The 13,535-nt window shown below is 39.4% G+C and overlaps 1 protein-coding gene across 7 annotated transcripts in view; it reads left to right on the top strand.

Moving 5' to 3' along the window:
- The window catches only part of xrcc4 (X-ray repair complementing defective repair in Chinese hamster cells 4), an 88,685-nt gene that overhangs the window by 59,954 nt on the left and 15,196 nt on the right, over window positions 1-13,535 (top strand). For all 7 annotated transcript variants that reach the window (XM_053241203.1, XM_026943734.3, XM_026943731.3 and 4 more), the window contains 2 exons: window positions 5,485-5,624; window positions 7,922-8,060. In XM_053241203.1, the coding sequence (XP_053097178.1) occupies window positions 5,485-5,624; window positions 7,922-8,060 (279 nt within the window). The remainder of the gene's footprint in view (window positions 1-5,484; window positions 5,625-7,921; window positions 8,061-13,535) is intronic.

Genomic DNA, 13,535 nt, shown 5'->3' with positions numbered 1-13,535 from the left:
TAGTAAATGACGATCCATACACTTGCCCCACTCAGTCACGCTTCCATTTAGCATGCTCACCATCTGTTAAGTGTGTCTCCTGCAGAAATGCAATGTGGACCTGTTCCTTTTTTAAGAAATTTAAAATCTTTTTCCTTTTTACTGGATTTTGAACGCCCTTCACATTCCAGCTGCATAGTTTTAATATTGATCTACTTGCTGCCATTAACACAAGAAGATTTATTATACCAACTGCCCTCATGTGTGTGAGATGCCCCTACACGATTCAATATATGTCTTATTAATTTACCAATTTTGATTCCCATGAAGAATGTACCAAAAAGGAGAAAAGTAGTAGATTTAAAGCAATACAATATACAGTATTGCGATTAGAGAAAATAAAAGAATAAAAAATATAAAATGGTCCTACCCTGCATATTGAACACAAGTGCAGAACTATTTACTTTTAACACCTTACAAACATTTTTATGTGTGTAAAATGGAAGTCTGACGCAGGTCAGTTTCACATTTGAGATCAATAGTGAAAGCCACTCTGTCTCGTTGGAAACATAACATGACCGGAACTTGCAAAGAACAAACAATAGATGTGCAGTTATTAGAACAGTTATTAGAACAAAATCAGAGAGTTTTGGTATGATTCTCGACAGTCTTCTTCTGTTTGCTTATATTAAATACCATTATAAGCAATATCACGGTTATATTTTTTTCTTTTTTCTCTCTCTCTCTATTCATCAACTCAATCAGACTCTAAACGAAGAATTGCCACAGATAAAACATTATTGTCCCATATGTAAAGTCTAGATGTACTCTTTTATGAATCAAAAACAAATGAAGATATGACTACAGACGTGGACAACTTAGCCACTGTGTCATTCAGGCGGGTGAGGTGTTGGGGGTTGATTTGGACAAGCTGTCCAGGCTGTCTGAAGAGTTTCACACGTCGTGTTGTACTCGGAGAATCGCTGGGTAGATCATGGCGAAGCTAATTCCTCGTTCGCGAAGTCGTTTCTTGACATTTCCGAATGCTTGTCTTTTTCTCACCACGGCAACGGAGAAATCTTCAAAGTTGGAGATATTGTGTCGTTTGTAAACCAACTGGCCCGAAGCTCGTGCAGCTTGCAAAATAGGTACTTTGTCTTGAAAATTGTGAAGTTTTAGAATCAGCGCCCGCGGTCTCTCTCCCGACTTTACTTGGTGGTTCTTGAACTCAATGTTCAGCAGATTGGGTAGCCAGATTTTGAGGAACGAGACCGGGTTGGTCCCCACCTCACCCTCGGGCAGGCCAGTTATTCGGATATTACACCGCCTGCTCCTGTTTTCCAGGTCGTCTATCATCTCCAGGGCCACGTCAACTTTAGCTTTCATCACGCTCAAATCCGCGTTGTCTCTTGAGATCGTATCCTCCACCACAGATATGCGCGTTTCAGCTTCAGTGATACCGGGTCTCCACCTCCTCAATGTGTGCTACAGCCGCGGACAGTTTCTCAAGTACTGGGTCAGTTTCATTCTCAAGAGCTTACATTTGAGCCTTTTAATTCCAGTAGTTTGTTCTTGCATTATTTGTTCTTAAGTGTATATCTCAAGAGCCAGTAGTTAAATTCAGTATAGGTCATAATATTTTCTCTGAGCTCTGATCATTTCCAAGAGCAAAGATGATTTCGCCTATTCTTATGTAGTGATTTGAATGAAATTATCAATGGAACTTCGTTGTTTTCTTTGTCTGAGAGTACTGGTCAATTTCTTTTTGCGTACAAGGCTGAAGACTCTAGCACGTATACACAAGGCTCAGGCATGAGATAACAATACCAATGAACCTAATACATGATAAAGAAAAGCCTTTTTCAAATTTGTAACAAAGCCTGTTTCTGCCTTTGGATTGATGTTGAGAATTGAGGTGGTAAAATTATGTTAGAGTAGTTAGGCTACTTTTAAAACCCATTTTGTTATATGTAGTGATGGACCTGGTATTTATTTTGCTTAACTGACAAGTGCAACAAGCAAAATCTGGCAACAAGCACACAGTTAGAAGTAGATTTATTAAGTATCTAAAGTGATTTATTAAGCATTAATTACTAAATTAGTCCATTTAATTTTGAATGGCATGATAATTTAGATAAAGTCACTAATTTTTCACTGTTTTGTATATAATCATAACTCATCCAGTGTAATGAGCCCTTTTGGGAAATAAAGAAATCAGGTCTGAATTTCTTGCAGATAAACATTAATTCAGTGGAAACTCATTTTTCATAATTACTATTAATAATAATAACATGTCTATGATGTAGGGTTTTTCATTGTTACCATCAACATTTTATATACTTGTTTATTTTATGCCCCTGCCACTAGGTAGTTACTGTTTTTTTTTTTCATGCAGCTATGTGCCTGTATGTCTGATATTCTTAGTGCGATATTTCGAAAACAAGTGGTTGAATCTTTTTAGGATTTATATGGAATTATCATTGTAACCAATAGATGAACTAATTAGATTTTAGAATTGATATAAAAACAGGTTGTTGGATTTTACCCTTTTTTTTTTTTTTTTTTAAATCTTTTTGGAAAAGATGCAAGCAGGCCAAAACTTGAAGTTGAAGAAGTGATGTCTGTGAGTGCTTGTAGTAATGGTAACTGGTGGTGATCCGTAATATAGATGATGCACAAACTACTTTCCATCTGAGGACTGATGCTATTGTTCCTGAAGCATATTAGGCCTTTAAGTGCATAGGCTAATGGAATGGGTGCCCAGTTGACTGTTAGAGGCTTGGAAGGAAAAGTCAGACATGGTTCAAAATATGGTCTCCGTGGCTTCCATTTCTCAGGTACTGTGACATACTCTCTTAAGGAGAATTGAATGGCAGTGAGTGGATAGGCCTCTGCAATTTGGGACAAAAGTCCACAAACCCAACATTGTAAAATGTTATCAGTGACTAATTCAGTGTGTGCATCCTTTAGAAATGACTCATAGTGGTACAACACTATGAGGGATAGAAACATTAGTAGTTTCATCATGTTTTTGTGAGTCAATATTAATCCCTAAATAGATGTTTAATTTATCTTACAGTTACCATCACATCAACAGAGGAATTCACGAGACTCAGCAATGCCAATGGTTACCTTTAACTCCTGCCCACAGTTATAAGTTAGATTAGGTTAGATTAGCCAAGGAAATGCAGTTAGCATCTAACCAGAAGTGCAAATAGCAATATGTCTGTATATAGCCTGAGTTCAAAATTTAGAAGGCTGACAGCTGATGCAAAAAAACTGTTCCTGAGTCTGCTAGTGCAATAGCGAAGACTCTTGTAGTGTTTCCCAGATGGTAGAGGAGTAAACAGACCATGGTTGGGGTGAGAGGTGTCTTTGATTATACTTCTGCGGTTCTGTCAGCTCTGAAGATGTAGCGGCTCTCTAGTTCAATCACATTGGTCGGCATGTTGCTATTAAGCCACGTTTCCGTGAAAACCATAACGTTGCAATCCAAAAGCATTTTTTGAGTAATCCATAGCCGTATTTTGTCGATCTTATTAGCCAGAGACCGTACATTGGCAAGGAAGATGCTCGGTAGCGTTGGACGATGCGGGTTGAGCTTCAACTTATCCCACAGGCTGCCCCGCTTACCCCGTCTTTGTTTACGTTCACAATGCTGGCGACAGGCACTTCCTGGCGGGCTCAGGACCAGAGTACTTGGGACCAGAGTATCTTTGATGGTAGCAGATGAAAGTTGAATGCCATATCCATTGCGATGTTTCTGCAGCAGTTTAATGTCCAGTAGATTTTTTCGGCTGTATATAGTGATTGCAAGGCTATGAAGAACAACCAAGCTTAACATAATTAGAAAAACATAGCTAATTTGCAAAACCTGGAGAGACACTGGGCCTCACGTTGTGCACACGCCATCATCTTGGTCTGTTGAAACCCAAAAGAGCACAGGTCTGTAAGTCTTACCACTCTACAGGGTGTCTCAGCTCCACTTGTCAGCGGACAAGTTAAACTTTCCCATTCTGTCCCTGATATGGTGTAATTCGCACAGCCTAAAGATCAATGAGATTACTGTGGATGGTACCACATAGAAACCATAAAGATGGCTGTGAATGTTCTTCCTTGGATAGCTTTAGGACTGCAATTGCTATGAACAGTTTTCAAAGTCTCCATCATTGAACAGCTGATAACTTCAACAAAACAGACTTCACATTAAAACTTTAATGTTTGACTCTGATGCTCATATTCACAAATTGCTCCTGGTTACACAACTGCACTTTTTGACTGACACTTTTTGACACTTTTGACTATAAGGGAAATTACTTACAATCCCACTATCTAATGTCATCCAGATGAGGATGGGTTCCCTTTTCAGTCTGGTTCTTCTCAAGGTTTCGTCCTCATAATCATCTCAGGGAATTTTTCCTTTGCTGTTTCAGACAACAGGTGTTCCATTTTTCTCATTTCATCAGAATTATTGCAGCAAAGTGGGATTTGTCACTGCCAAGCCAAAGATAAATTCAAAGATTATCTCCCACCTTGGATCTTAGTTCTCCTTGTTTCACAGTGCAGTTTAACTCACCGATTTAGACGTCTAACACACTTGCTTCCTTCAAGAGCAACAACTCTTTTTACATATGCATCACATATACAGTCAGGTCCATGATTATTTGGACATTGACAATAACAAAGTTATTGTTAGTTTAGCTGTCTAGAGAGAAGACAGCGTTAATGAGGGGCTCAGGCCAGAGATGGTTCACCTTACCATTACCGCAGGCCCCTTTTATGCTCTTCCGTTTTCTCATGGAGGGTAGGGAGCTGCTGCAGCCCTCGTTGGCTGCCAGCCATGCCTGATTACTCCACCCCTGGTGGCGTGCTCCCGTGCTCTCCACAACATCGGTGTTGCTGAAGTGGCGCTGTTCTTTCAGCACCATAGCAGCAGTAGAGTGAGGAGCGCTTGCTGGTTTATGTGCGCGGGCTGCTGGCCCGTCGTCACAGAATTAAAGTAGTTTTTATATGAGGCCCCCTCTTTTCACTTGTGATCACCTTAACAGAATTAGAACATAGTAATTTGTTAGTAGACATGAGAACATAATGGGCCAGAAAAGGCGTGGCACCCTTCAACAAATAATGAATGCATATTAATTTACCAATACCATCATTATGCTAAATATGTATATAAATATTTCACAAAATTTTCTGGAGGGCCTTCTCAGTGTTTAACTCAAATACTGTGTCTGACCCAGCTCCACATAGCACATTCACATTTACAGCATTTTGCAAAAGCCCTTATCCAGAGCAGTGTACAGAAATATATTGTAGTCTCCATCAAAAATACTAGAATAATATTCAAACACTATTAATAAGATTTCTTTCCAGTACAGTGATAAAAGAATGCTGTTCTATCCATCAAGGGCAGTAGGTAATATTGTGGTGTTTAAATTGCTGATCTGGTGATATGTCATTTTGAATATGCACTCACTATGATGTTTTGTTTTTTTTTTCTCCCAGATGGAAGAGAGGGGAAGCCTGTCATGGAGGAAATGAGCATGCAGATGAGAAACTTGAAAAGAGTGACTATGGAAACACCACAGATGAGGAAGGGGATGTAGATTCAAAAACTCAGAATCTGAAACAATCAAGCAATCAAGGTTGAGTAGCATTATATTTTACAGTTTATAGTCCTCAGAGCATATGCTTTATGAATATTTTGTATGTACAAGTTTGAGATCTACCCATGGCTTACTGCATATTACTTTATGTAATGGTTTAAAGATGTAATGCCTGCCACTTCAAGAGCCAGTGTGAAACCAGAATCCACCACCACTCCACACCAGCCTTTAGCATGCTCTCATTAACTTTTCTACTGATTCCACGAATTTGTTCTACACTATATGAAGGACACCTTACGATCACACCCATATGTGGGCATCCTTCCCCAAACTGTTGAAAACACATAATTCTATAGAGTAAATGGGTGAGATATATTAGGCAGCAAGTGAGCTGTCAGTTCTCGAAGTTGATGTGTTGGAAGCAGGAAAAATGGGCAAGCGTAAGGATCTGACAAAGGCCAAATTGTGATGGCTAGACGAATGGGTCACAGCATCTCCAAAACGACAGTTCTTGTGGGGTGTTCCTAGTATGGAGTGGTTAGTACCTACCAAAAGTGGTCCAAGGAAGGACAACCGCTGAAATGGCAACAGGGTCATGGACACCCAAGGCTCACTGATGCCCACTGGTAGTATAGGTTAGCCCTTCTGGTCCAATTCCACAGAAGAGCTACTGTAGCACAAATTGCTGAAAATGTTAATGCCGGCTATTATAGAAAGATGTCAGAACACAGTGCATCTCACCTTGCTTCGTATGTAGCCGCAGACTGGTCAGAGTGCCCATGCTGACCCCTGTCCACCGCTAAAAGCGCCTGCAATTGGCACATGAGCATCAGAACTGGACCATTTTCTTAAACATCACGTGGATGGCCGGGTACTTGTGCGTTCCTTACCCGTGGAAGAGACAGCACCAGGATGCATTATGGGAAGAAGGCCAGCCAGCAGAGGCAGTTTGATGCTCTGGGCAATGTTCTGCTGGGAAACATTGGGTCCTGGCATTCATGTGGGTGTTACTTGGACAAGTCCCACCTTCCTAAACATTGTTGCAGACCAAGTTCACCCCTTCATGGTAAAGGTACTCCCTAATGGCAATGGCCTCTTTCAGCAGGATAATGTGCCGTGACACATTGCCAAAATTGTTCAGGAATGGTTTGAGGAACATGACAAAGAGTTCAAGGTGTTGACTTGGCCTCCAAATTCCCCAGATCTCAATCCAATCGAGCATCTGTGGGATGTGCTGGACAAACAAGTCCAATCCATGGAGGCCCCACCTTGCAGCTTACAGGAAATAAAGGATCTAATGCTAAAGTCTTGGTGCGAGATACCATAGCATACCTTCAGAGATCTTGTGGAGTCCATGGTGGCACAAGGGTGACCTATACAATTTGGGTGGTTTTAATGTTATGGCTGATCAGTGTGTGTGTGTGTGTGTGTGTGTGTGTGTGTGTATTATATATATATATATATATATTTACAATTATATCATAAAAAAACCTGATGTTTTAACACTCTATATTTTATATATACATATATATATATATATATATATATATATATATATTAATGATGTCATAAAAAACCTGATGTTTTAACATCTTTAACCATCTAACATCTATTTATATATATATATATATATATATATATATATATATATATATATATAATGAGTGTTTGATGGTTAAAGATGTTAAAACATCAGGTTTTTTATGACATCATTGTAAAAAAAATAAAAAATAAAAAAAAAAAAAAATATATATATATATATATATATATATATATATATATATATATATATATACACACACACAAATATATATATACACACACACACATATGGTATGGTATCTCGCACCAAGACTTTAGCATTAGATCCTTTATATTTTATCATTAGATCCATTATATTATATATAAAGTGTTAGATGGTTAAAGATGTTAAAACATCAGGTTTTTTATGACATCAGTGTAAAAATTAATGGCATTGAAACTATGCCCATGGAGGCAGACATTACAGGAAATAAAGCAGCAGAGCAAAAATACAATGAGAATAAGAAACTGTGGGTTGTCACACTGATTTCTTATCAAAGCCATGTTTTGCAAGCACTGGAAGTGTCAGATGTACACCCCTGGTTAAAACAGTCAGCATCTCCTTACTCTTTATGACCAGTAAATACAATTAATATATGGCTGCTATTGGCAATTTCATATGTGTTACTTGTACTACTTAGTCTAAGTAACTATGAACTTGAATTGTGAAACTTGTAATGTTTTGCACTATTCAGTAGAAAGCAGAAGCATCAAGAATCAGTAAAGTTTAATTTTTATGAATTGCATTTTGGAAGTGCTGGCAAGCAACCCAATGGATGAGAGTCTAAATGATATTGCGGATGTGGCTCCAAGCCGCAAACGGCGTCAACGTGGTATTCAACCCTTGGAATCCCAGACAAAAAGACCAGCTCTGGAGCAGAGACAGACCTTAAGGTAAGATCCTCACACTTGCAGCTTAGTATATACAATATGCACTGAAGAATGTTCTGATGGTCATACTTCACTACATGAAGCAAAGAGCATAATCTTTACATGACTGTCTTGGGTAAGCTATGCATGAATAAAAACATTATTTTTCCAAACCTGCATAGGCATTTACTTTTCTACACTGCCAAGGCCCTGAATTAACTAAATAGGAGCTCTCTCTCTGTAGTTCATTTAAAAAGAGGAAATAAAGGAATTACCATTGCTAACAGTAGATGATCTGTTTAAAATCTAAGAAAGTAGACATTTGAATGTGTGTCAGGGAGGGCCATAATGGAGTCTTTTCACAGATAGTACAAGGATTCCTGGGTGAGTGTTTGACAGCCACACACAGATGGCATTGACAGTGAAGCATTCTTTTTTTTTTTTGCATAATTTTGAAAAAAGAATCACTGTTTTTTTTTTTGTTAGAAATTATTGATTTAAATGCCATGTCTTACCTAGACATTAAACAATTTGTCAGTCATAAATTTGCAGCTACATTCATTTGCTACAAAGTCTTAAGTTAGTTAATGTGTAATACATGTTTCCACAGACGTACCTCACCTCTATAGTTCAAAAAAGGAGGTTGAATCAAAACCAGTGACATTAAATATAGGAAATGTAGGAAAACTACAGACATTATGCTAGTAAATGGTGAAAGAAGGTGCAGGAAGAAGTGGAAAGATGAATCTGTCTATCCATCAGCTGATTTGCATCACATTGCTGCTCTGCTCCAGTTTGTGTGTTCCTGTATTAGAGAGATATAGCCAGTTTTGGGTTAAGCAATAAGTAAGAATAAATTCCTCATCAATTGAATTGACAAAAACAGCTGGCTCTGCTCAGGAACACAGAGGCCAGTGTAAGATGGCACATGAGCTTTATTGAAGGCATAGCTATAGCACATATCTCAAAAAGAAAAGAAAGGAAAAAAGAAAGAAAATACACCACAGGGCTTCTGGCCACTCAAATGGGGAAAACCATGTGGAGGCTTGCGACACCCCCAGACTGCAAATACTAGGGCTTCCAACCGTTTCATAGGGCTTCCTAATTTCGACTATCCTTATTCACAAACTTATGAATAATGTTCTTAAGTGTTTTATTAAAGCATTCCTCTACCCTGTCCACCAAACATTCTTGCAGATTGTCTTCTTTCTTTTTGACAACAAACTACTCCCCTCCATTAGTTCCTGCTCTTACAGCCCCATAGTAATATCTCATCAGTTGTTGTCGTTGACATCTTCCTCCCTCGTGTGTCCCTGGTACCCTCTCCCTGTTTCAGTTCATTTCTTCTCTCTAACCCTGATTTTGTTTAATTTCTAAATAACCATTTCGACCTTTTCATTTCTACTAATGTCAATCCAGATGTCTCAACTGGTGTGATATGAGAGTCATTCAAAGACTATTTGAGAGGAGAAATACTATCTTATTCTGCTTACCAGAAAAAGCTTGCCTCTGAGAGGAGTTCCTGTCTCTCCAGAACTCCTCAGAACTTCAGTCTAGATGAGTATACTCACTGGAAACCGGTTTCCCTTTATAATTTTTAAAGACATTTACAGACAAATTATCTCAGTTGTTTTTAAATATGTTTAATGAATCCTTTAATGTGTTACGTTTCCACTTACTCTATCTTACTCTATAAAGATGCCCTCTTCTGTGGTAACTTTCAGCCTCATTGCTCAGACTAATATTAGGCATCTACTTGTCCTCACTTTCTGATGTTCCAATCTTTGCCTTCTCAGCATCCAATGAAACAATTACGTAGAGTGGTGTTATTTGTTTTCACTTTAAGAAAATTTGGATTTGGCAACCAATTTAAACTTGGATTAGACTTTTATATGGTTCCCATGTAGTCTGCATTCGCACAAACAAAAATCAGTCCAATAATTTTCCTTTTGGTGGGGGGACAAGACAAGGCTGCCCACTCTCTTCTCTGCTTTTTGCCATTGCCATTGAGCCTCTGGCAGTGACTCTCAAGTTAAGTGCAATGTCTGGCATCTGCAGGGGAACACTGGAACATTGGCTGCAAATTAATTCTCCACAAAAGCGAACTTATGCTAATTAATGATATTGCCATAGCATATCCAGTATTAAATGTGGGCGTCCATGTGACCAAAAACTTTACAGACCTATTTGAACACAATTTCTTTCCTTTACTTCTTCTTCTAACCCAAGATTTCCACCGCTGTTCACTCCTTCCACTATCCATTGCAGGTAGGATCCTTAATATCCTTCCCAAATGTTTTTGGCTTTTCCAGTGTATTCCTGTCTTCATTCCAAAATCTTTTTTCCACATGCTTGATAGCTCTATTTCCCAGTTTATTTGGAACAAGAAAATTCCTATAATTCAGAAAATGATTTTGCAGAAAACAAAACAAATGGGTGGTCTGGCACTGCTCAGTTTTCTGTTTTATTACTGGGCAGCAAACACATATGCTCAATTGTTCTGGTCACAAACAATTGAACTAGACCAACCACCAACATGGCTTCAAATCAAGCATGTCTCATGTAAACTCTTTTCTTTATCCTCCCTCCTGTGTCTCTCTGTCATGTCATCACTTTTAATGTACTCCAGGAATGTTACTGTTAAAAATTGCCTTAAGATCAGGGCTCAAATCATACATCACTTAGGGTTTCAGGATACCCACTGTTATCCCCATAAATGCTACAACATTCTAGGTACATATCAGTCCCCTCCTTTTAATACCTGACATTGACACTGAAGCCCGGGATGAGGTATTGGACTGAGTCCAGGCGTCTTCTGTATGTGCCCATCATGGGCTTTTACAATACAAGGTGGTTCGTTCACGCACTGGTCCAAAAGCAAACTTGCCCTAATCTATCCCGACTTCAACCCCAACTGCGATAAATGTCATCAGTGCCCATCATTGTCCACATGTTTTGGACCTGCCCTCATTTATCCCCTTTATGGGCATCTATTTTCAATTCCTTGTCATCCATTGCTTCAGTAGATATCTGTCCTTCACTTATAACTGGGTTGTTTGATGTTCTGCCCAGAGATTTATCACTGCCGACCTATTTTGTTGACCTGGTGGCTTTTCTGACACTCTTGGCATCTCGTCCTAGTCTACTGGAAGAGCCTCCATCCTTCCTCTCAAACTCAGTGGATAAGAGATGGTTTACCTTTTATGCAGTTGGAAATTAAATTAGAAATAAGATTTGTTTTCTGTACATCCCTCTGTCCCTCTGTTTTAAGCATATGATATGTAGAAAATATATAAATATATTTTCATATATAAATCATAAAAAAGCATTCCACTAGCCTGTCAGTTTGAGGACAGTGAATACTGGTTCACACTTTACACTTTAATTCCCAATAATTTTAAAACTTGCATAGCATTTGTGATATAGATGAGGTACCATGATCAGTTCAGTTAGGATCCCTTTGGGGATACCAACTCAGGAGATTACATAAAACCATGCCTCAGCCATGCTCTTTGCTGATACTATTCACAGAGGCGCTATCTGTCCCGGTGTTGACTTGTCTAATGGCCCGACGAGGTCCATACCAAGTCTTGCGAAGGGGATCTCAATAAGAGGAAGTGGGCATGTTTGGGGTGGCCAGGGGATTCATCAGCTAACCTTTGCAACAAAAAGAATGCCCCACCAACAAAAATGGGCTGTTAACCAGTGTAGTGTTTTATGTTTAGGATTATTGTGAGCCATGTCGAAAAGGATTTTTGGTCCCAACAACTGGGTCTCCCCTCTAAGTGTACTGACTCACTCGGCATAATTAATTATATTAATAATTGTGAATCAGGGGAAAGTTAGCACCACCCCAGCCTGCACACTTTGACCATCTATCACCTTGACCTGATCAAATATATTCCTCGAATTATCATTGCATGACTGGTCCAGAGGGAAATCCATGAGTGGTTTGAAACCTTTGGTGGAACAAGTTTTGTGTGCTGCCTGAAACCACCAACGCCTAATTAAGGGATGGCTGTTCTCCACAGTTTCACCAGACCTGCTTACATCCCATTCCAGCTCTCTTTGACTTAGCCATGGCACCTTGGGAATTTGTAGAATGAAGGCAGACCTAGGAGAAGAAGCTGCCAGATTCTGGGGCGCCACGGGCTGCAGCAGCTTCTTCCAATGTGGCACTGGAGTCAGGAGTTTTGGAAGTGGGAAGGATGTCGTTCTGTGTCCCTGGGTCTACAGATGTGGACATGAGATCCTCAGCCAGTTGGACAGCTTCAGTCAGGGGGTCTGGTTGGTGGCACCCACTTCGACATCCCGGCCAGCAGTTAGGTGATGAACTGTTCCAATGCCACCTGCTCGATGATCTTCTCCAGATGTGCTGGGTCCAGTCTCAGCCAGTGCTTGAAGTAGAGGAGCTGCTGGGCATATGTGGATAGCCCACCATCTTCCTCCAACAGCAAAGATATGAAATCCTGGTGGTGTTCCAGCTTGGGCCCCTTGAACACAGCTCTCAGAATAGCCAAATAAGCCAGCTGTCTCTTGGTTGGCAAACTACAGAATACTCTCATTTAGATCATAATAAACCAAAGGTTTGCATGGCTACTGTGGTGCAGGACCATTTATTGATTTATAGGTCATTAGTAGTATTTTATAATCAATGTGAAATTTTACTGGGAGCCAGTGCATTGTGGATAAGATAGCAGTGATGTCGTCAAATCTGCTGGTTCTGGACTAACTTGTGCTTGTTTATAAAATTGCTAGAACATCCAGAGGTAGCAAAATAATACTAGTTTTTCTGCATTGTGTAGTCATGTGTATTTCTTATTTTAGTAATATTTCCAAGATGAAATAGGCTATCCTTGTAATATTATCTACATGAGCTTCAAATGAGAAACTGTAATCAATAATTGCACCAAGGTATTTCATTGCTTCATATGATGTAACTGAAAGGTCATCCAGAGTTACGACATAATCAGATAGCTTACTTCTATCTGTCTGTGGTCCCTTCTGGTGTCACCCAGGAGAGGACGGGTTCCCTTTTGAATCTGGCTCCTCTTATGGTTTCTTTCTCATCTCCAGGAGTTTTTTCTTTAATGTTGCCTTGCTCATTAGAGATCAAAATTTGGTGTCCCATCATCTGGCTTTGCTGAAACATATAGCTATGTGTCATAGACATAACAGTGGAAGCTAATACCATATTTACAAATAGTCAGTCAGTCAGTCAGTCAGTCATATTTATTTATAAAGCACATTTAAAAACAACAGCTGTTGGCCAAAGTGCTGTACAAAATTCAAGCATATACCAAAAATACAAAAGTAAACATAGAACACAGCAACAGATAGTACACTACAGTTATGCCACTGCGCTTACTTATGACCATATGCAACAGTAAATAAATAAGTTTTAAGAAGAGACTTAAAATCAGCACATGTTGGTGCAGTTCTTATATAGGGGGGCAAATTATTCCAGAGCTGTGGAGCGGCCACTGAAAAGGCACGATC

Source organism: Pangasianodon hypophthalmus, chromosome 17, assembly GCF_027358585.1.
Source record: "Pangasianodon hypophthalmus isolate fPanHyp1 chromosome 17, fPanHyp1.pri, whole genome shotgun sequence".
In the NCBI taxonomy this organism is placed as follows: Eukaryota; Metazoa; Chordata; class Actinopteri; order Siluriformes; family Pangasiidae; genus Pangasianodon; species Pangasianodon hypophthalmus.
This window is presented reverse-complemented; position numbering and strand designations above follow the sequence as displayed.